The sequence below is a fragment of the Drosophila erecta genome, unplaced genomic scaffold, assembly GCF_003286155.1.
Source record: "Drosophila erecta strain 14021-0224.00,06,07 unplaced genomic scaffold, DereRS2 tig00000092-arrow-pilon, whole genome shotgun sequence".
NCBI lineage: Eukaryota > Metazoa > Arthropoda > Insecta > Diptera > Drosophilidae > Drosophila > Drosophila erecta.
The window spans coordinates 8,308,874-8,332,527 of NW_020825207.1; the positions used below are offsets into that span (position 1 = coordinate 8,308,874).

General features: G+C 44.3%; 2 protein-coding genes and 1 long non-coding RNA gene across 9 annotated transcripts; 2 read left to right on the forward strand and 1 right to left on the reverse strand.

Annotated features, from left to right (window-relative positions):
- Positions 1–2,628: 2,628 nt before the first annotated feature.
- On the forward strand, positions 2,629–6,508 carry LOC6548986 (polypeptide N-acetylgalactosaminyltransferase 1). 2 transcript variants are annotated; one of them, XM_015156208.2, is made up of 4 exons: positions 2,629–2,721; positions 2,804–3,745; positions 4,652–5,173; positions 5,298–6,508. In XM_015156208.2, exons 2-4 carry the CDS (start codon positions 3,084–3,086, stop codon positions 5,917–5,919), a joined length of 1,806 nt encoding a protein of 601 aa, XP_015011694.1. In that variant the 5' UTR covers positions 2,629–2,721; positions 2,804–3,083; the 3' UTR covers positions 5,920–6,508. The 2 variants fall into 2 exon arrangements, with proteins under 2 accessions (XP_015011694.1, XP_026836926.1); XM_026981125.1 differs by lacking the exons at positions 2,629–2,721; positions 2,804–3,745 and adding an exon at positions 4,479–4,539.
- Positions 6,509–6,714: 206 nt separating this feature from the next.
- On the reverse strand, positions 6,715–23,146 carry LOC6548985 (kinesin-like protein KIF13B). 6 transcript variants are annotated; one of them, XM_026981120.1, is made up of 18 exons: positions 22,975–23,146; positions 21,982–22,271; positions 18,565–18,652; positions 18,258–18,421; positions 17,674–18,190; positions 16,953–17,529; positions 16,324–16,896; positions 15,950–16,264; positions 15,795–15,836; positions 14,011–15,673; positions 13,810–13,955; positions 12,944–13,070; positions 12,781–12,879; positions 11,334–11,396; positions 10,843–11,253; positions 10,193–10,786; positions 9,815–10,126; positions 6,715–9,752 (listed from the first exon to the last, which is right to left on the reverse strand). In XM_026981120.1, exons 2-18 carry the CDS (start codon positions 22,034–22,036, stop codon positions 9,673–9,675), a joined length of 5,826 nt encoding a protein of 1,941 aa, XP_026836921.1. In that variant the 5' UTR covers positions 22,037–22,271; positions 22,975–23,146; the 3' UTR covers positions 6,715–9,672. The 6 variants fall into 6 exon arrangements, with proteins under 6 accessions (XP_026836921.1, XP_026836920.1, XP_026836925.1 ...); XM_026981119.1 differs by having other exon boundaries at positions 12,781–12,882; XM_026981124.1 differs by lacking the exon at positions 15,795–15,836.
- LOC113564345 lies at positions 19,990–20,439 on the forward strand. Its single transcript, XR_003407935.1, has 2 exons — positions 19,990–20,134; positions 20,198–20,439. It is a non-coding gene; the product is annotated as an uncharacterized LOC113564345 (long non-coding RNA).
- Positions 23,147–23,654: the final 508 nt, after the last annotated feature.

Below are 23,654 nucleotides of genomic sequence, written 5' to 3' on the forward strand. Positions count from 1 at the left end.
TGACGCGTGCTGATTGGACCTAGGGCACTGGAACTGAAATTGGATTCGGATTCGGATTTGGCGATGGGGATAGGGATGGGGATGTGGCATTGGATAACCGGTTAAACCCCAAAGCGATGTAGTGGGTGAGACAATGGGTTGGCATTGTCATTGCCAAGCCAGTATCGTGAAATCTTTCACTTTCGATTTAGTTGTAAACGAAGTTCCCCTTTTAAAATCACTCGAACTGGATCATAAATCACGCTGAAAAACGTATGATAATGTGGCATCATTACGCTTCCCAGCCTGATCAATTTGTCATGGGAAGTCGTGGACTTGCTCCAGCTCTGATCCGACATAATCCTATCAGATCCGATCAGATCCGACCTGTGCTCATCCTATGGCACTGACGAAACCCCAACGCAATCATCGGAATTACCCAACCTTTTGACATTTGCAAGGCTTTCGAAGCGAAACGAAAGTAGCAGACAGACCATAATCCGTAAAATCTATGGCAGACATTTTTCAATTGCAATCCCAATCCCAATCCCAATTCTGTTATTATCCGCCGTTGACTGCCCATTTCCATTGATGGATGGTGATCGTTAGTCGACCATTTCTTGGTTGCCTATGTGATCTTCAGGGTCATTTAGATTTAATAGATTTCTGTGGCCCGAGTCATTATGGCTGCCACCTTAACCGCAGACGACTCACATGTGGAACAATGCCTGTTAGTGGTTAAATTGTTTTTAACCCTTTTTTTTATTGTACGCGCTTTAATGAGACCTCGTTGGGGGCTTCAGCCGCACTCATTATTGAATAGAGTAATTTTAAAAAATTATTTATCGAGCACTTCTGCTATTTACACAAAAACATATTTGCGGACTCTTGAAGGTGGGCTCTGTTTTTCAATCCGGCTGCGGCTCATAACACTTAAGAGCCAACTAATTCGACCTCAGGCCATTAAACATTTCACAAATGTGCTGAAAATGCATAATTTTCGGTGGCGATAATAAAAGAGTATTTCAAATTTAAGAGGTGTTAATTTCTTTGACTGAAGAAACTAATCTGTTTCAATGCCGGATTCGCTGCATTTTTACAAACTAGTATTTTAAGGTCGCACACGAAATGAAATTCGAATATCTCGTCTGGCTCAACATCGTAAGTATGTATATGCATATATCTCCCTCTTTGTGCTCCATCTTTCTTTACTTTTCGGCAACTAAAACAAAGGCCCCATGCCACTGAGCCCAGGCCACAGAGTAACTTATTTCCTTCCTACTTTTTGTCGCTCAAAGCCATTAGGGAGCTTTAGCGAAGATTGGCAAAACAGTTGCCACCTTTCAGCGGCTCAACGGCTGCTTCCCACAACTCCATCCGAAAATCCGAAAATCCGAAACTCCAATTACCATGGCTGTGGAGCACTTTGAACTTTAATTTAGCTGCTGGGTCGGCGCTCTGTGGCGGCCAGTGGCGCCTCCCGCAGCGACACCAATGCGTATACGTAACGTATTAATTATGCGGCCCAAGAGCTCACTTAAAAACAGCAACTGGCACTTTGGAGTCGTACGTTAATTAGCCAAATTAATCACAGACCCCAAACAAAATGGGGCCAATCTTGTTGGCATCAATTCGAAGCATTACAAAATGAAAGTTGCGATGAGAACCAATCTCAATTAGAATTCAAATGAGATTTAAACAAGCCACCAGAGACACATTCCACTGGCAACATGTGGTTGCATGTTCCGGCCAAGAGGCGTAGCAACAAGTTTTTAATGGGAAGCCCATTTGTTGCCCCTTAACAACAAATGAACATGCCATTTGTGCATTAAGTGTCGGCCAAGGTGTCAAGTGCGACAGTCAGTCGGTCAGTCCCTTTCGTTTTCAACGGTACTCGAGGGCAGGAAGTTTTGTGATTTAAATTTCCGTTTTTTTCGCTGTTGATGTGACAACAATGTGGCTTGGCATGGTTGCTGGTTATAAATTATAATTATTAGTTATAGACTCACACATAAAACTGGGTAAAATCTAAATGGCAGACACTCCTCCCGATAAGCTAGTACATCATTATAAATGGCTATTACGCGGATAGTTACCATGTCATACAATGAGTTGTCCGCTTAGATCGTTTTCAAATTCATATAAATTTAAAATACAATTTCGAAATCTTAACATATTTTAATTACATAAAATTTGCATACATATAAAACCAGTAATAATGACGGAAATGTGCAAATTGGAGTTATAACACCTTTTAGGTAAAGTGGTAAAAGTCTTTGCTAAATGTAAGGTAAAAATAAGTAAAATGTTTGCTTAAGGATGCAAATATCAGAACAATTTGCTTACATTTAAAATAGATTTTAATCGATTTTATGGAAATCTGTGTATTAGTCTCAAGGAAAAATACGTTGAAGTATGATAAATAATTTTGTACATTTATTTGCTTAAATACTTTGTTAAAAATGAATATGTGAAGAATAAAATTAGTTTTCGGGCCACTGTGCACCGATTGTACGGTCAATTTGTTTTACATTTGTATTCTGCACCTGGACGACTACTATCGGGTATATAAAAAAAAAATAATTCAATTTATTTTCTATTTGGAATCGTGAGCCAGGAGATCTCAAGCGCTGCTGTCCCACTGTAGCAGTGCTGCAAAGCGGCGACTTAACAGCTGTTGCTGAACAGGCACCCCAAAACGCACTAACGCTTGAAGCAACAGCGTATAGAAAACATGCCCGAGTAAGTTTTCGTTGTTTTGTATTGTTGTTGCGTTTCATTTGTTGTTGTGACAGCCGCGCTTAGAATTAATATTGCCATTTAGTCTAGTTTAAGCCACTCCACAAAGCGGCGGTGCGCGGCGCTCAACGGAAAGCGGGAAGAAACTGGAATTGTAGGCGAACCGAGAGCCACGAATCATACTTGCAAAGTGTCTGGATTTTTCGCCAGCGAATCGGAGTTAAATGATTGAGTAGTGGATAAAATCGGACAGCGGACGCACACGATCCGATCCGCAGAGCCACTTTTCAGTGGAGTGACAGCTAGTGCTACCTCAGAATCCCAGCTACCACCAGAGCCCCAGTCAGTAGATATTTTAAGCCAACATGCTGCCTCGGTTCCGTTCCTTCTACGGCAAGCTGATCATCTTCATCCTAGTCGCCCTCTGCTTCATCTTGTACAGCAAGGTGCAGCAGAATGGTTCACCAGAGGAGCCACCTGTGGCGCCACTCGTCCGGGTGCCCGCTCTGCGAGGTCATGGACGCGAGCGCTACGAGACGTATAGCGACAGTGAGAACGAAATAGCCCGACCTGCCACCCAGTCGCCCTACGAACAAATCATCCAACTGGATCTTCAGAAACAAAAGGCGGGACTCGGCGAACAGGGCGTGGCAGTTCACCTTTCTGGTGCCGCCAAAGAGCGAGGCGATGAGATCTACAAGAAGATCGCCCTCAACGAGGAGCTAAGCGAGCAGTTGTCCTACAACCGAAGTGTCGGTGACCACCGGAATCCCCTGTGCGCCAAGCAGCGCTTCGACTTTGGGTCCCTGCCCACCGCCAGTGTGGTCATCATCTTCTTCAATGAACCCTACTCCGTGCTGCTGAGGACCGTGCACAGCACGCTGAGCACCTGCAACGAAAAGGCCCTTAAGGAGATCATCCTGGTGGATGATGGTAGCGACAACGTGGAACTGGGAGCCAAGCTGGACTACTATGTTCGCACGAGAATTCCCGCGGGGAAGGTCACCATTCTGCGTCTCAAGAACCGGTGAGTTAAAGCTACCATGTGTCTTGACCTATAAAAGTCGAACTGCCTAACGGCAGTTACCCTACCCATGAACCAATGTATCTGCAATATCTGTTTGCGCTTTCGGGTTTTTCCAACTCAAAATGGAAAGAATACGTGTGTTATTACTGCAATATAAAGGGAAATGTTTTTATAGGCCAAATTAAAGTGTTCATCCCTCCATTACTTTGAAAACCCCAAGAAATAATAGACTTGATTAGTGGCAAATATAGTAGATATACTTGCCCATTCACTTTCAATACGACCTTTGGCATATGCAAATACTGAGTGTTTTTCGAGATACAATTCGAAGCATTTATCTCATTAGCTTAGCTATGCATTTATTAAAAAGAAACTTGCATATTAAAAACAGAAATCAAATATATACAAGTTTCTTAATTATTGTTCATAAGTGCGAAAGTGCATAACAGGTGAAAATTTCACACCTAGATAATTTCCATTATTGCTATAGGCTAGGAAAAGTTCAGCAATTTGGCTAATCGAAACGCTGACGACTTGAACTCATTTGAATAACTTGTTTGCCCTGTCAGACACGCATGGAGCATCTTCTTTTTGGCCAGAACCGACAAATGCTCAAAAAACCAAAAACTAAAAGCCGAAAAAAAATGAAGAGAAAACCAGTTCGTCAAGTTACGATTATGTGTGTTGGGCTTGAATTTTTGTAACTCCCAGACTCGGTTTCTGCGCGCATTACACTCGTCAACCCGTGAGCTTTGCAGACTTTCGGATGACTTCATGCGGTGGATGCCATGTAGGTTGGTGTTAATCGTGCTTGGCAGACGATCGAAGGTTTTCGAATGACCCAATAAATTTGTTTTGTTTTGCCCTTCACATAGCTAAAGAAAGTTTTGGCCCGTCTCTTTGCAGATTGGGTTTGATTCGTGCCCGATTGGCCGGAGCGCGAATCGCCACAGGGGATGTGCTCATCTTCCTGGACGCCCACTGCGAGGGTAACATTGGCTGGTGCGAGCCACTCCTGCAGCGCATCAAGGAGTCGCGGACTAGCGTGCTCGTGCCCATTATCGATGTCATCGACGCCAACGACTTCCAGTACAGCACCAATGGCTACAAATCCTTCCAGGTCGGCGGTTTCCAGTGGAACGGCCACTTTGACTGGATCAATCTGCCGGAGCGGGAGAAGCAGCGCCAGCGACGCGAGTGCAGGCAGCAGCGGGAGATCTGTCCAGCATACAGTCCCACTATGGCTGGTGGACTGTTCGCCATAGACCGTCGCTACTTCTGGGAGGTGGGCAGCTACGACGAACAAATGGACGGTTGGGGTGGTGAGAACCTGGAGATGTCCTTCCGCATCTGGCAGTGCGGCGGCACCATCGAGACTATTCCCTGCTCCCGCGTGGGTCACGTATTCCGCGACTTCCATCCCTACAAGTAAGCCAAAGGAACTAGTATTATTCTTTTAATTTATGGCCAAGCTGACCTTCAGTGGGAAATATAGTAACTTTTTGTCATATCTGTTGCTGTATTATAATGAGCTCATTCAAATTCGTTTTAGATTCCCCAACGATCGTGATACACACGGTATTAATACTGCCCGCATGGCCCTGGTGTGGATGGATGAGTACATAAACATATTCTTCCTCAACCGGCCGGACCTGAAGTTCCACGCGGACATTGGCGATGTCACCCACCGAGTAATGCTGCGCAAGAAGCTCCGCTGCAAGAGCTTCGAGTGGTACCTGAAGAACATCTATCCGGAAAAGTTTGTGCCCACCAAGGACGTACAGGGCTGGGGCAAGGTGCACGCCCTGAATTCCAACATATGCCTGGATGACTTGCTGCAGAACAATGAAAAGCCCTATAACGCCGGCCTGTATCCATGCGGCAAGGTGTTGCAGAAGTCGCAGCTATTCTCCTTCACCAACACAAATGTTCTGCGCAACGAGCTGAGCTGTGCAACCGTGCAACACAGCGAGTCGCCACCGTACCGGGTGGTGATGGTGCCCTGCATGGAGAATGATGAGTTCAACGAGCATTGGCGATACGAGCACCAGCACATCATTCACAGCAACACGGGCATGTGCCTGGATCACCAGGGACTTAAGAGCCTGGACGACGCCCAGGTGGCGCCTTGCAATCCCCACAGCGAATCCCAGCGATGGACCATTGAACACTGAGGAGATGAGGTGTAGCGGGGGAATGGGATGGGGACCAAAGCAACTGAGAGATACTGACTAACGCCGACTGAACGGAACTCGAATTCAAATTAGAAGAACCCTTTTGTAAATACATAAATCGAATCCTAGAATTATATATTTTCTGTACACAAATCGTGTATAATAAGAAGAGAGGAGACCGGGTAGCTAGTGCAAATCAAATCCAATGGAATCAAATCAAAAGAGGAAACCAGCAAATCAAACGCAAACGAGTCATTTGGAAAGCTAATAACAATTAACTGTGTGTTGTGTACTTTGTATGTATAAATATAAATAGAGCAAGCTGTAAGAATAGAGAGTCCAACCATCCTATGTAAATGATATAGTCGCCATGTGATCGTGTAAGGATGTAAGACAAGGTGTGGAACGATTGCATTCCATGGCCAGGGATTCAACAAGGAGCTCCCCTACGTGAGAGCACCCAGCAATAACCAACTATGTAAACTGTAAACTAAAAGTGTTGTAAGCATTTATCTACTAACATAACCATTTTGCCATTTGTTTTCATGAATAAAAACGTCCGACTGGAGGATGAACATCTTCAAACGAACCACTAGTAGCTTCACTTGGGTCGAAGGTGTTAGGCCAACAAAATGCAACAAGTTAGTAGCAGTCAAGGCCGAGCTCAGCGTTAATCGCATTGGCTGCTTGTTGACCCAGCCGCTAAAAGTCCACATTTAGCCCCCAGCTGTGAAATTAAAGCCAACTCCATTGAAAAATGTCCATTGCATGTTTGTATATTTGTATTTATAGATATAAGTACATATTTCATATTCTCTTTAATTTGTTTTGCTTTGTTGAAGTTGTTTAAATTTGCTGATTACGCGTGTGTTTTTGTTTAATTTCTCTGGCGTGTTTGCATTAAAATACTTAAATTGGAGTAAAACATTTGTAAATTACTAGAATTATCTTTACGGTTTCCGCTGCTGACACCTATTTTCTGTACCCTAGTTTGTTCTGAATTTGCTCTGCATTCGCAACTACAAGTGAGGAGTGAACTAAACTGGCATATCCGTACTTACAAACCGAACGAACCGAACCAAATTCATCAACAATGGCTTTGCTTGGTGCGTCTGTTTGTGTACTACGAGTATGATAAAGTAGATCTTGCATATGGTTTAGTTTATTCATTAACTCGTGACTGAACTCTTGGATAGTTTATTTAACGGCTGATGGAGTCGAGCTATAATTGTGGTGTAATAACATTTATTCGTTGACCGTGCTAAAAGCTCTAAGAGTGCGCAAACTTACGAGTAAACTCCTCCGAAGGCTGCCTTCCGATCCTACATCCCATATAATATGTGTGTGCCTAACATTCCGTTACGCTAGAGGCTAGATGCTATATGCTAGGTGCTATATGCAATGGCAAACTATTTCATTTGCGGGGCTGATTGCATGAGAACTGCACTAGATTGCACAAAAATATGATTAATTCTTTAATAACGTCAAGGTACGATTTAATTTGTCGGCGTTCCAATCGCGATCCCTACGGCTACTTAATTTCATTGCATTGCACACTGACACTGACTACAACTATGGCTTCTCGATCTATTTTACAAATAAACTGACTGGGCTGCTAACTGCTGCTAACTTTCGTTTTCAATCGGGGACTCGATAACGTTACTCAATCAACCTCTAATTGAACCTCTAGTTATTTGCGCTAGTTAAATGCGTTAATTTGATGGTGATTTTGCCGGTCATAATGCCACACTCACTATGTACATTCATGTGATTAAATTAATTCTGAATTGTAGTGCTCAACCGATTTGAATTTGAGATGCGGCGTCTACAAAATGCACACACATACGTGTATAGTACTCAAACAAATGCCCCTGGTTGGGATTTATTATTCGGGATTCCCCCAGGGAGCACTCAATATTTAAATTAGTCCTGTCTCATTTGGGTTTATCATTGGTAAATATGCAATTTATATTTATATTCATGAATATCCATGCAGTTGTAAGTATATATCATAGTTGTATCTTGACCTTGGATTTTAAATTTTGGACGTATTTTCAAGTATATTTTGGTAGTTGCTTTTCGCTTTTACGCAAGTAGAAAAACAGTTCGAAAATATATACCTAATATATATATAAGTGGTGTATATTTATGCTTGTATACACTGGATGAATGGTTGTAGATCTTCCAGTTGGGGTTTGACCTTTGACACGTCCCCAACTGTTTTCTGTTGGATTTCAGTTTCAGTTTCGTTTTTGGGTTTTCTAAGTGTAAATCGCTCTTATTGTGTTTTAAATTGCAATTTATCTCAGACTCAGTTTTGGAGTGCTTTGGATGTTGGTTGGTTGGATGGATGGATGGATACGTTTACGGTTTTACGTACAAACGTTCTTTAGCCGGTGCCAGATTCAATTATTAACTTTCCCATCTTATTTCGGCACATTGTCAATCATCTTTGTGTACGATTATTAAAGTATCTTAACATAAAATCGAATATTTAATGCAATTATTGCTTTCTTTCATTTTTGGACTTTACACCAACTTCTGGCTCGGTGCTAAGTTAATGGTACTTAAAACGCCTCACAAACATAGTCACACAACCTTCAACATTGATAAATACAACTTAAAGATCCTAACACTTATATTGCACTTTCCGGACGGGATGGGAAAATAAAAGAAATCATAAGTAATGAGCTACGTGTACGGTAAAATAAATTTTATTTATATATATGCATATATAAAGGGAAATTATAAATACATCACATCAAAATAATACAATTTACATATAACTGCGACGGCGCGAAGCGACTTAATCGAGGAGTAAGTTCCAAGATACGACCATCTTAGGAGGCTTCAATTGCTTAGACGCAGGTTTATAGAATATGTTGCTTTCATTATTACTAACATCGTATTGTATTCGTAATTGTATATAAATGCGCTAAAAAGAAAATGAGCTCAGGAAAGGAAACATGGAGACGAAATTATTGCAAGATCTTAATTATAAATATATACAAATGATTTATATATTGAATACAGTCAATAACAAGTAAAAATATAAGCTCATCGTTAACCAAGTCACATTGATATCAAAAACAATTTAACTAAACTAAAGGCAAAGAACCATTACAAAATATATCAGTAAAGCGCTTCATTCAAAAATCGAAAAGCCATAAACGACAATTAACTACACGAACACAAAACAATGGAATCAAAAGTGATTGTTTCACACATACATTAATCGAAGGGTCGCTAAATTTTACGATCTCGCTCAAGTGTTCGAAATATTGCAACTACGCAAATGCCTACCCGGCTTAGGTTAGATTAGTATCGATTCGTTTCATTTAGTTTAGTTTAGCTAGATTAATAATTAGTTCTGCTGTAGACACCGCCTTAAACTACTTAGAGAAGCGTGTGGATAAGTGTACGGCATTTCATTTGCGGCATGGGGTGAGAATAGTTAAGTAAGCTAGAATATGATTGGCATGAGGAGTATGCTCCGCATTGTTCGTTGCTTGTCGAGTCGCTTTTCCTTCGTCCTCCTCGTTCTCGACATTGTTATCTTGGGTGGCAGCTTTAGAAGGCCGTCGAGCGTCGATTGGCATAGCATTTCTTGCCATGACTGTTCGCATCTGCAGCGCCGCTGGTTGCACGCAATCTGTGGCAGGTCGCCGGCTGGCTGCTGGCAGCGCTGGTGGCTACCGTCGATTGCCTGCAATTAGTCCAACGCTGCAGCTGATGCGAACACTTTGGGTACAATCATTTACGCGCCGAAAGGTTTAGCGAATCGCCGCGGCTCTTGGAGCGTGTCATCGAACCAGACAGGGAGGTACTCATCTCTGTGGCGAATTATACATATCAGTTAACTAACGTTATCCATATCCAATGCCATCCCACTCACCTTTGCTGATGCTGTTGCTCTTCTCGGCGGCCTTGTAGGCTCGCATCGCCTTGCCACGCTTGTCCAGCACCAACTTATCGGAGCGCACAAACATGCCGTGCTTGGGCTTGCACTGGAAATACTGAACGCCCTTCACGCTGCCGTCGTTTTTGCCCGTTGGTGTGTCTAATTCAACGCCTATCCAGGCACCGGGTTGGAATTCCGTGGTTCCCACAAAGCGGATGACGCCGCTGGTGTTATAGGGTCGGATTAGCACTGACTCGCCCACCACAATCCACTCGGGCAGAACCACTTCCACATCCTTACTTTCCTCTGAAAAATATTAGTTGAATCATTAAATGAAAGAGGCGGAAACAATAAATAAAAGTAAATACTCACCATCAACTTCTGTGCTGCTGGTCATAATGCTAGAGTCCATGTATGCGGAGAGACCCTCCATTTTGGCCACCGATGCCCGATGATTGATGCGTGGTGCCTGGCTTGTGCTGTTGTTGTTGTTATTTATGCTGTTGCCATTGCTCGGGGGCTGGGTGTTGGACTTTTTGCGCTTCACCACCTTACCAGCGGGCAACTCTTCCCGGACGATGCCATCGCCTTCGAGCAGATCCTCGGAACTGTGGCTTAGCTCGTCGCAGGACCTGTTGCCGTTCTGATTGTCTGTGGCAAACTCCGTTCGCGATTCAGGTTGCGATGTAGCTTCCTCCAGTTGCGTTTCGCCTGCAAGTTGCTTTGGCTCCTTTACCAAGTCCTCGTTGTTGTTATTATTCTTTGGCAGTTGGGCGCATTCATCATCATCGCTTTGTGCGTTTTCCCTGGACTCCAGCTGCTCCAACGGATGCGTGAATGCTTCCTGCAGCTTCTTAGCCTGCGGCTCTGGTTGCTCTTGAATTTTAGTTTTGGGCATGTCCTTGAGGAAGGGGTTAACTCTTGCCTGCCGGTTCGGTGGCGAATTCGAGTTGACTCGATCGAAATCTAAGGAATAAAATTATAAAAATATTATGGTAATATTAAAAACGGTAATATCCCACCTGGAGTCTCATCAATGCTCATGGAACGCATTGAAGCAATATCCTCGTTGCTCAGATTGTTGCAGGAGACAGCCTGGGAACCATAGCCACTGCTGGTGGATGAGCTCATGCTCAGCGTCGCCAAGCCGGTCAGATGCTTCATGTTAGCGTTGGCACTGGACGTGTAACTCAAGTAGCTCTGGTTCGAATGGCTGCTGACGTCCATGAATGAGTCCATCGTCTTGGAAGCCGTGAGGCGGGATCGCGTGGCCATGCTTTTGTTTTGCTGTCGCTCCTGCTCGTACTCGGCAGCGTACTCCGAGTCGCTGTAGCTGTCCTCAGGCTCTTCGTCGAGAGATCTGTGCCCGCCCAGTGGCTCCTCGTGCAACGTGGTCATGCGCATGCCCAGCAGCTTACTAGTAGCTGGCGAAGCTGTGGAGATATCAGAATGCTATGGTCAATTGATTCTTTGCCAATAAAACTCTAAGCTAAGAGCTAGACAAACCACATACGTTTCGTTGGCGCAATTCTCAAAGTGTTCAAGTTCAAATTGAGATTCAAAAATGTTGGACGCGCTGCATTCCACATTTTGGGGGGCAGGGAAGACAATGATTATGAGTTATGTTAAGTTACAATGCAATTTACAGACTTCGATGAGTGATCAACTGGCGAGGGATGCGACTAACTCGCAGCCCCAGCAACATACTATATTAACATCAAATGAAAATGAAACAAAGGTCTAGATTCTAGGGATAATAATCTCTACAAATACGCGGCACGTGCTAAAATCTCGTGCTGTGTGCTTTGCTGCTGTGTGATTTGTGCACCGGATTGCGTGGGTGGCTGGAATGGAGTGGATTGAATGTCCTGGAGATGAATGTACAACTGAATTTCGTCGCGATGTCTGTGTCGCAATGACTTTTTTAGATGAGAGTCTTGGGTATGATGTAAAGACAGAGTTACCAGCAAACAGAACTAACACAAAACTACATATAAACACTTCTAAATTGGGCACAAACCAATCCCTTTCATCTTGGGGTCATGGATTAATGAATGATACATGTCTGCAGATGAGTGGGTGTATAGATGGGGGTTGTGAGACAGACAAAATGAAACTCAACTAACAATCAATGCATAGCAATCAAGAATGCACCTTCGGAATTGATTTGGGCATAAGTTTGGCCTTTACCTGACAGCAGAGATATTGAGCCTGTTGGCCGTGGAATTTCATATAGATAACGTTACGTTGAAAACACAGAAAAGAGTTGGACAGTGTGAGAAACCATATAGTAAGTACGATAAGCTATGTGGGCTTGGTTCGGTATGGTTATGTTTTCATGGATGCATGTCAATTTATATGATAAGCAATGGAATGTGGAACAGTCGTGTGCATTAAGACGAAGAATCGCTCGAGTCCTCAGATCGAGTTAATGCGGTTACTCTTGCTAATTGCTTGGTTGCTGCAGGTGTTGCATCGAAGCAAAGCAAACAAATTGGGTTTTGAAAGTTTAACTAAGCAATGCGACAGTTCACAGAGTTGGAATCTATTGCCATTGGGGGAGTTGCTCTTGAGCACGAAGAAAGCATAAGTAAACAAACAGTTCGACAAGGATTTATCTTGTTGCCATTCGGATTATGTCAATTTATCTGTACTAAGTACAACTACAAGTAACAAATTGCGTAATGCACAAAGTAATCTACAAATTTTTTGGATTCTGTAAGAGAACCAAAACTTGAAACGAAGATAAATCCCTTGCTCATGAGCTTGGCTTCAACTAGATTGTGTATAAATTTTCCTGCACATAAGCATATGCAAAATTACTTAGTAAAATATATAGTGTGTTTAAAAACTCGGTTATATGGATTATAGTTTTAGTAGTTTTGCTCAAATATTAATGGTGAGTATATAGAAGAAAATGGTTGGGATTGCGAACTCGCGTAGACCAACGAAATACCCACCAATGCCAAAGGCTTTTCCGGGAGAATCATCGCTGCTTCCTTTGCCTCCAAAGCTGTGGCGACTTCGGATGACTCCGCCTGCTCCTGCTGGACTGTGACCTGCTGTTTGAAATTGGATAATTAAATATAATCAATATAATTAATACTACAAAAGAATGCTCACCTGGAGTAAACTTGTTGCCTAAAGCGCTGTTATTGAGATCGGCAAAGGACTCGGATCGTCCCACATTCAGCAGCGACTCCATCGATGCATCGAAGCGCATAATCTGCGTAAGTTTATTTATGAGTTGCTTGCATCATAAATGTGATATGCGTACGTTTTTTAAGGAACAAATGTTATTCAACAGGATGAAATAAAAATGGTTGAATTAAAAAACAAAAAATAAATAAACACAAACATAAGAACTCCAACCTTACAGAAATGGCTAACTGAAGGGCGCACTCAAAACGATTTATAAGATAGTTAGTAGTAGAATAGTCAAGAAGGAACTTAAAAACTCCAACTACTAAGCTTTTTGTACAGTGCTCGGCACAGGACACAAGGAAACACAGTACGGATTACAGAAAACAGAAAGGAGGATACTAGTTACTTACACTCCCGGTATTGGTGGTGTCTTTGACCGCCTATGTGCGCAGTGAGAAGCGTTTTGGGGCAACACACACACGTACACAGCATAAACATAAAGACAGGATAATACCAATACACACACACACACATAGAGGGAAATTCAAAATTGCAGGAGGTGCGCGCCGAATTTTGGATTTGGTTAATTTTGTCGTTTTTATCGGTGGTGAAACACAAAATTTTGGGGGTTAGTTTGGTGAAAGCGCATAGAAAAAGTGTGAAAAGAGAAAGAATTTGCGTTTAGTCAGACGATTTTGGTTAATTTTGCTCGAGTGTGTTAGGTGAGTAAGTGGAAGCAGATAATTCAGCAGCGGCGGCAGCAGCGACGAATAGTGGAAGCGGCGCAGCAGCAGCAGCTCGATGGAATGAGCACTATGGGTTTTCCAAGTAGCACACGTCCTTACCTGTGAGAAGTTCGGCACACTGACGGTCTTGCGCATGCTGAGCGGCTGGCCATGTGCCGTTTCCAGCTCCTTGACCGCCACATTCTGCCGCAGTCGGTCCAGAGTCAGTATGCTCTCCACCGCCGAAACACCGCGTGTGTATTTCTCTGCGGGATAAGAACGTCAATGTGATTCTGAGCACCATTGCAGAAGCATTCTTACCTATGTAGGTTTCGCCATCACTTGCGGAGCAATCATCTCCGCTGGCAGCCAACTGCGCGAGAGACTCGCGGTCCTCCAACTCCTCGGAAGCCTTTGGAATGTTAGAGACCACCTCATAGGTGACGCCGCTCTGCCAGATGGCGTTCTCTCCCCGCACAAGTCGGAACTTCTTTAGGCGGTCGGTTAGCGTCTGTCCCTTCTTGATGTTAATGCTCAGTCGCTTGCGGAGCACGAGATCCATGGGTGCCGGGTGCGAGAGGCGTACCGTGGTGCGCAGAATAAGATAGACCCGCTCGTTGGCCTCAGTGACGCGGTTCAAGGCCTGACTGTCGTGCATCGAAGAGTCCCAGCTGGCCACACAGCACACATCCTTATCCAGGTGCTGCAGGATTTGCAGCGTGTAGAACTTATGCCCGTGCTCCTTGGACAGAATGGAATTGATGCCGGCGACGGAAAGCTCATCGTTGGTGTTCTGTGCCGACAGATCGTCGCCGTTCAGGTTGAGGAAGAGGACGGGCACATGGGGCTCCATTCCGGACGGTGGCTCCCAAGAAGCAGGTGCTCCCGGAATACCCGAGCCAGGAGCTGGCACCAACACCGCATTGCGCTCCTCCGTCAGCGAGACCCACTGATGAACCAAGCTTAGCTCCCTCTCTCGCTCCTGCTCGTTCTTCTCCTCCTTCTTAATAAGCATCTGGATCTGTTGGTCAAGGTATTGACGCCTTCGTCCCAGTGCTTCGCTCCACTTCTCGCGCAGCACGGTGAGATCTTCCTCCTGGTAAGAATCCAGTGGTCGCTGCAGCCGGGATCGCACTGTCACACTGCCAATGGCAACGTTCACAATCGACTGGCAGATAATGGGCAAGGTGCCAGAGTTCTGCACAGGCTTCACCCGTACATTCACCCGCCGCTGCTGACCCTGACGCAACTGGTAAATGCCACCGGTCAAGACCTCGTTGCGATTGGTCACCTCCACTGGCGAATATTCGCCGTTGTCATTAAGCTCGTGAATCTCCACCCAAAGCTCGATCTTCCGCGACAGCTCCGCCCAGCGATCCACCAGGGAACGGGCCTTGGCTTGCTGCTGCTCCACTTCCCAGCCCTTTGTCTTGGAGAAGCCGGCACTGCGATGGCCCCACACCTCGATGGACAGAGCTCCTTCTATGCAGTGCTCCAAAAACTCTTCGTTTATGGTAACCGTGAAGTCCTGGGTGTGTTCAAACTTAAACACCATGTTCTGGTCGTGCGCCGTTGATTCAGCATTGATAACCGGAACAACCATCTCTTGGTGACCCCAAAAAGTGTACTGGCAAAAGACGAAGTTGGAGAGCGACAATGGCAGTCCACTGGCGCACTTGATCGTCACACGGCAGGTAATCTGATTGGATGTGGGATCCACAGGGTCATCGTACTCATCCCGTGAATCGTTAGAGGATTCTGAGACTGACTCGCACATGCGGTCTTGTGGCATCTGGCCGGCAATCCGCTCGATCTCCACCTGAAGACGACCCGCTACCTCGCCTTGCTGGCTAATGATCGGCGTATGGTAGTCCAGCTTGACGTCATGAAACAGAACCTCCAGGAATATATTGGCCACGCCAATGAGATTGTGGTTCTCTTGCGACTCGTAGAATGGATCCTGTGGCTTGGCATTATCCTCGTCCTGTGGAAATCCGAGGTTAGTTAACATTGACTGCGAGATCCAAAACAATACTAGCTACATCATAGTTTAAACGTGTGTGGTGTTCATGTTTTGGGGTGGTGGGGTGTGGTGTCTTAATTACCTTGTCGTCGAACTCGTCGTCTGAGAATGGCTCTATAAGGGGCTGTAGTCAGGGGTTAATTGAATGCGTGTGTGAATCGATACAATTATAAATGGTTAGTACACAGCACAATGGCAACAGGTAGATGAAAAAGAATCAAATCGATGCCAACATACCAGTCCGTTTAGAACGCGCTCCTTGTGCTCCTGGTACATCTCGCGCATGTCTATCAGCTTGTTTTCCAGCTTCTCCATCGTCCAGATCTGGCTGCCGGAGTTTGTGCGCTTCACCAGAATAGCGGGTTCGCTAACAAATGCCCCACGCCTTCTGTTGGGACTCAAATTGGCTGGCGGAATCTGCAGAGTGACTGAAAACTTGGTCTTCTTCTCCATCTCCTCTGCCAAAAAGTTAGCTTCCTGGACGAGAGAATTCGCACGCATAATGTCAGTTTTTAGCTGACCCAAACTGCGACGAAACATCTCATCTCGTTCCTAAGGGTTTGAAAATATTTAGCAAGTAAAATAACAAGTGCCTAGCGATCTCAGCTTACCTGCGCCCACTTTTCCACCCGCATTTGCGAAGTGGGAGTATTTGGGGTAATCTTGCCCATGCGCAGTGGATCGTAAGGAGCATAAGGAGCGTATGGTGTACTAGGCGATAGAATATTGCGCAGCTGCTGGAACTGACGCTCGTACTCCTGCCGTTGTTTTTCAAGCGCCACCTGCTTATCTTCCTCGTGCTGACGTTCCAGCCGAGCAATGGCCGTCTGGATAGGGTCGTTGCTCAGTTCGTTCTGCATAATCTCATCGCGTGCGAAATTGTAATCAATCAGTTGCGCCGGCGTCTGGGGCTCCGAGGCGCACATACTAGTGTTGTTACTCTTCGGCGAGTTGACGCGGAAAAAGTGGTGGTTGCCCCACAGGATACGGTCGCCGTTCTGGAGTGGTGTCTTTTCGACAGCAGCAGATCCGTTGACAAAGCAGCGCGCTCCCTGCACTGGCTCCATATACAGTCCACTATCCTCGATAGTGATCACACAGTGTTCGGGCTGGATTCCGAGACCGGAAAGTTGTATATCCGGCTGCTGGCCACTGATACTGCGTCCGCCAATCAGTGTGCGATCCTAAGAGTAGAATATATTAATCTATTTGAGTCATTGAGTTTTTTATTAAGTCTTACCTTCAGATAGTAGACCAGCAGCTCGTTAAGGGACGGATCGGCATTTAAATTGACCAAGTAGTACTTGTTCTTCTCTACCTTTATGCCACTGGCCTGTACACTAATGCCCATTTTCTCTAGAGCCTGCTGCCGTTCGTTCTGAATGCGTTCTGTCTTAACCAGCTTCTCCTCCCAAGTCTGCGATATCTGTTTCATCAGGTTCTCGCTCTCAGCCAGCTTATCCTGGACATCGCCCACCGGTGAGCCAGTGGCATGTTTCAGCATACTTCTAAGGGTCTCCACTTCGTGTCGCAGCTCACGAATGATGCGGGCATTGGGATCTTCGTTGACAACAGCGTGGTTAACAATGCGCTTGGCTCGATCTGCATAACGAAGCGTGGAAAGCGTCTCCTCGTAATTATCTGCCGACGGCGAGATTGTCGCTACCATCACAGTCCTGGAGTTGCCGCCCAAATTGTCCTTCAGCAGCCAGGTGAGCACGGAGTCGCGGTAAGGAACGAATTTGTCGTTACCGCTCTTCTTGCCGTTGGATTGATCGGCCAGCTTGGAAATAACCAGGCCCAGTGTGGTGAGAGATCTGGAATAATCACAGGATTAGATCAGAACATTCAACAGATTGGTTCCATTCAGGAATACAGGTCATTGCAATGCGGTTGCATTTAATCTTTCAAATGACCTGCGTAGTTGGTGGAAACAATGATTATTAGTAAACATTACTCACTTGTTAATGTTGGAGCCTTCCTTGAGACGATCGCCAACAGCTCCCGTTTTCACAGCCCGCTCGGAGCCAGCCAAATCCACCAGGGACATGCGGGACACCTTCTCGCCGCTCACGCCCGTCGCCTGATCCGTGAGTATCTGAGTGAGGACCACCGAGAAGACGGCGTGGGAGCGCGACGACTCGGCGTTCATATTGGTGGCGGCCACCGTTCGTGACTTGTTGCCCTCGGTCATCAGGTTGTCGATATCCTGATAGGATGTCACAGCCAGCTGCGACAGTCCATCCACATATGGGCCCATAACATTATGCTCGCGTACCTTAAGCGACTGTTTGTTCGGCTTGGGATCGAGCAGATCGTGGACCTTCTCGTTATAAATCTCCATGTAGGACACCTCCACCTTGTACATAAGCTCCGGTGTGGATTTGTTTGCTATGGCCGAGAAGAGCTGGTCGCACAGACGTGGAATGATGCCCTTGCTCTCCTGGGAGCCCATCATCGTGTACGACTTGCCAGAACCTGAAAATTTCAATAAAAGATTAATGAAGTACGCACAAATGGTGAGTCAACCCATGATGGATCTTACCTGTCTGGCCGTAAGCGAATATGCACGCATTATAGCCCTGGAATGCATTATCCAGAATTCCACGTCCCACGCAATCGAACACAGTTTCCTGAGACGCAAAGTTCTCGTCCTCGGGGTTCAATGAGTAAAAGCAGTGGTCGAAGGCAAATGTCTTTGGTTGTTTTCTGTATTAAACGAAGGTTGAGATTTTAGCAATCCGTTTGGTATTACATAGGCATTACAATGTGGCTATAAGCCACTGTATAATTTAATTGGTTGTGTAACATACAGCTGATTAAATAATGTAAGCAGTTTTAAAGCCCCTTACCTTTCGATTTTTTCCAGTGTTGGCGGATTCTGCAGTATAGTCTGCTGTTTTTCCATTTCCACGATACATTTCGTATCCAGTTCGATTTCTGTAAGGCAACGAAATCACTTTTAGACCTCTGTTCCGGAATACATTTATATGTTATGTGTGAAATTGAGATAATTTCGCCTTTATTCCGCGCTTGGGGTGATAACGAGTTCAAAGTGGCAAAAACAATTTAATTTTATACACTTGCTATACCCTGCACATATGTATAACACAGTAGCCTGTGTGTTGGGTTTTTGTACATAAGTGCGAAAATGGATTCGTAGAGAGCGAGGGGCGATAAATGTGCATGTTGGGTATAAAATGCCAATGCCACTATAATCTCAATGGAGGGAAGCTTTCAAATAAATTGTAAACAAACGTAAAAAGGCAGAAAACTAAGTTGCCCAACCTAACCATGTAATAAATAATTTAGCAGCAATAAAACAATGAACGATTAGATAGTTCTGAAACGGATTTGATTTGGCTACCCTTGGTTATATCAATCAGCGGGTTAATAATCAGCGATATATATATTTCCTTCCAGTTAATATACAGTATTAATAGATTTCATATAACTTTTTGCATTTTGCTTCTACGTATTTATCATGTTTTTATCAACGGTGTGCATTTCCTAAATGCAGCAAGCGAGTTGACCTTATCGGGTTGATTATTCCATTCATCCTGGCTGGCTTGTGAAGAGTGCCAGCTAATAAATCGTGGAAATGTTTCAGTTCCGATGCCTCCTTGTGTCCTTCGCATACTTCATTCACTGCGAACAAAACGGCACGGATCCAAATGGCAGAGAACGGCGAAATGGCAAAGGCATACTATATATCCATATCTACATATTCAATATAGCACACAAAACATGACGAGCTGGGAAAACAGCGACGTCAAAGCCAAACCCAGACGGGCAGACACATTTGAGCCCACACACACCAGTCGGTGAGGAATGGTTGGGGTACCTATAGGTATATATATACATATATGTGTAGGGCCGTATCCTGGTGTGCTGCCTGGCCTTTGGAACTTCCGTTCCGGTTTATGTTACACAGCCGAGAACGTGACATGACATGGAAATGAAAGCCGCAAAGGACTTAGGAGAACAGACCTGACCCTACCGGCTGGCTACGGGCTAACATGTCTTAGCCAAAGTCTCGAATGTGACGAAGGCGTGCCATAAATTATTTGATGGTCTCATTTGTAGTTCTGGTCAGTTGATTTGATGGCGGGTTCGTATAACCTCAAACGGTTTTCACTTCGCTATTGTCCAGCGCTGAAATTAACATACATACACTTCGCATACACTGGCATAGTGAAAACAGGTTAAGCTTTTTGGTAAGAAAATAAAGAGCTCTGACTTCATTTCGAGCTTGTTTCGCCTGACTTTTCAGCTGCCTTTGGCGTGTCTTTGCGTTTGAAATTGCCTTTTCTGTTTTCATTTTACGCTCTGCTGGCCAGCTCAACACGGAGAGGTCACCAGTTACGGACATGGCCCAAATGCGCTATTGACTAACGCCAGTCACTCCAAGTGTGTAACACGGTGGGTATCGCAAACCAAACGACTTTATCAGCGGTGATAACAATTCTGCACTACTTATCGCAGTCTTCCTGTGACTACGACTACTACTCTCTTCAGTCACCAAAACGCCAACGGATCAAGTTGCTCTACAAACAGGCCAAAGACATGACTACGTACATCATCGATACACGGTCAAACTTCTAAAAATACACGCAGTTACTAAGACCATGCGTACGCCTAACTTGGCCGGAAAAAATTACAAGTGACACATTATGATGGATAACCAGAAGTAGTTGTTTGTTTGCCAATAAACAAGTATATACAAGTGCTACGGATACAATTAATTATTTTCACATGTACGGTTGCTACGAACTTGCAAATTCCCTACAATGTAATGCGAAGTTAAAATCTCATCCCATTTGCTTGTTTGCTTTTAATCGTTAAGTACTTCAACTGAGTGCATTTGCAATTATCCTAATTCCATCCATTAGCTTTGCTAAAAATAAAGACCTAATAGGTTAGAGTCTATCAAATCGAGCTACGACAAACTAAGTATGAAAAAGCTACAAAATAACAACAGATAAGTGCAATAATCGCTTATACAATCATGTAAATATATGCAGTCATCGGACGACGTTTGTCATCCAATTCATAATGCGGGAATTGAAGCGGATCTTGACCCATATAAAAGGAATACTTTCTAAGCCTCGATGCAGTTTGTTGATTTATGCCACCTAGGGCGCACAAACATTCAATAAATGTAACTTATTCAATGCCTTATGTAAATATCAACAATTGTGCAATCAAAGTTTGCCATTCAATCAATACAGCGGGGATCCAAGTGGACCTTGCCCCACGCACAGCCACATACTACAAAATACACATGCGTTCACATAGGTATGTTTGGCATATGGCATATGTGTCGTAGAGCCCCTTTTCCGCTGGTATCCTGAGTTTCCGCCGCCACCGCCGCTGTCGCAGTGAGTGTGAGTCATGGATGAGCCAAGTGAATGATCAGTGTTGACATTGGAAACGCTGACGGCGGTGTTGCTCGTTTTTATTATTTTATTTCGTTTTTTTGCACTTGCAACATTTCGTGGCTGGCAGTGGGAAACGCGAAATTAGCTGGAAACGAAAAGCGTTTGCAAGACGACCAGACCAGGGACACCATCTCACACCATCCCATACCATACGATACCATCCCAATCCATCCCGTAGGTAGGCGCTGCAGTTGGTGTACCTCTTAAGCCCTGCGAAAAATCCGCTGGCGCAGCAGTGGAAAACGAAACCGTATTTCAAAGGAAGCGAGGAAGCCCATGTAAATTTCGTTAGCCTAAAAAAACAGTCGCTTGCCTGGTTGTTGGCATTATTGATTGCAGGCAACTGCAGTGCTTTGCCATTGGCCATTGTTTGGAAACAATGTGGAAAAGTGGGGGGTGAAATGGAAAATGCGGGCCACTCAAGGCAACTCCTTATGAACTGCGATATCAACTCCTAGAGAATAAATTGAGTGATTGGCATCTGATGTTATAAATCTAGAGAAGTTTAGCAGTTGCTATACTTTATTATACTTAAAAAAATAAGTAAAGCGTAACCCTACGACTGCAAATAATAAACAATAATAAATCGAATATGATACGGCGAATATTTGGGCGATAAATCATAAGTACATTACGATAAAGTTAGATTGAAGATGAGTACACAGTGTTTATCTATAGCTCATTATTATTATGCAAATTCCCTTTAGATAATGGTACTGGCATATGTATATAAACTCTGAAACACTTATACTACAAAGCCCTTAGGTATGCGAATATTTCTCACAGTGCAGGGGATTATGTGGGGCATGTATGTAAATCGGCACTTACCTCGGCGATTGAAGGGTCGCACCCTTACGGCGACTTTGATCTTATCACTCGCCATCGCGGATGCGTATGTGGATGTGGATGCGGATGCAGCGGGTGTTGTTTTTGAATCTCTATTTAAGTGGAGCAGAGTGGAGATGCGGGTGGGCGGGGCTCCCTACGCGGGGGCTGCAGCGGGGCGCGTGGCTAGCTCCTCCTCCTCGGGCTGCGTTGCTTTTTGACTTTTTATGACCGTTAGTTGTTAGCTGTAGTTGTCGTAGTTGTCGTCCTCGCGGGAGTTTTGTGCACGCAATCTGGAAGGCAGGTGGAAGTCGTAAGCTGACTCACAAATATGGGGCTATTGTGGAGCGCCAAAAAAATAAATTATATATATTGTGTGAGTTCAATTAGCGCCACGCACACAGGCGCACGTCTAACAGTAAGTGGGTGGTGCGGGGGGTGGTTTTCCATTTCATTCTCGCCGTTTGTCATTCACTTTGTTTTGCTTTTGCTTTTTTGCTTTGTTGTTGCTACACACATACGCACACACACACTACACACTCACACGCACACGGATACGTTTTATTGTCATGTGCTGGCATTCCGTTATTTACGCGAGACACACTCAAATATTTGCTGGAAATTAGCTAATTAAGAATGTGATTCGAGTGTCCTGTCCGATTTTTCAGGGCTGTGCAAATAAATGTGAATATATACATACAGACTGATATTCTTTTCGCACTTTCTCACACAACCACACACACACACACATAGATAAGCAGGTATGCACTCTGCTCAGGTAACTCTCTTTAACCCTCGATCCTCACGAAAAGTTGGCGAAAAGTAACACCAGGCTCCACCGCCCGCGCAAAAAAGTCTCAAGCGCAGTGTGCGACTTCTTTGAAGAATCGATTTTTATGGCTCTTTTCCTTCGAGGGGAGCAACACCAATGGGGGCCTTTTTTGGCTGCGCACTCGCGAGGTTTTTATTTGTGTTATGCTTTGCGTTTACCCGCACCTTTAGCTCCTTCGTTTTCGCACTTGGTTTCACTTTAATTTTGCTTTTCTGTATTGCGTTTTCATTTTTCGCGTTTTCGTTTTTCTCAGCACTTTTTACTTGTGGTGCGAATCATCGATTGCTTTGGCGACTATCGATGAGTGTGACCGTGCGCAGGGTGCCCACAAAATACCACACCACAAAATACCATACCGAACTAAAAATACCAACAAACACATAGGTTTAATACTAGCTTGGGTGGGTGTACTCGCTAATTTCCAGGGATTATATTTTCAGTGTGACCAGACCCTCCTCGATGTAATTGCCCGAAATAAAATAGCGTTATTTTCAAATTTTACCTACTCCATTAAAAAAAATAGCTTACCGTAATATTTGCATAGAATGACGTTATTCAAATTCAAATTTGAAGAAAATGTTTATAATTATGTTAGAAGTATTGGCAAAACAGAATATTAAGTTATATTTCATTTACGTTTAATAGTAATAAAACTCGTTTGCGTTAATCAAGCTTAGTAGAAAAAAGTAAATGTTTCCAAAATTTAAAATTATTATAACTACCTCAGTTTCTTTTCATTTTTCAAACCAACCTATCCTATTTATAAGAAATAACAAAATAAGTAGAATTTTCTGTTATTCAACCAGATTTGATTTATTGTCAAAATCAACACTGAGCAACAAAA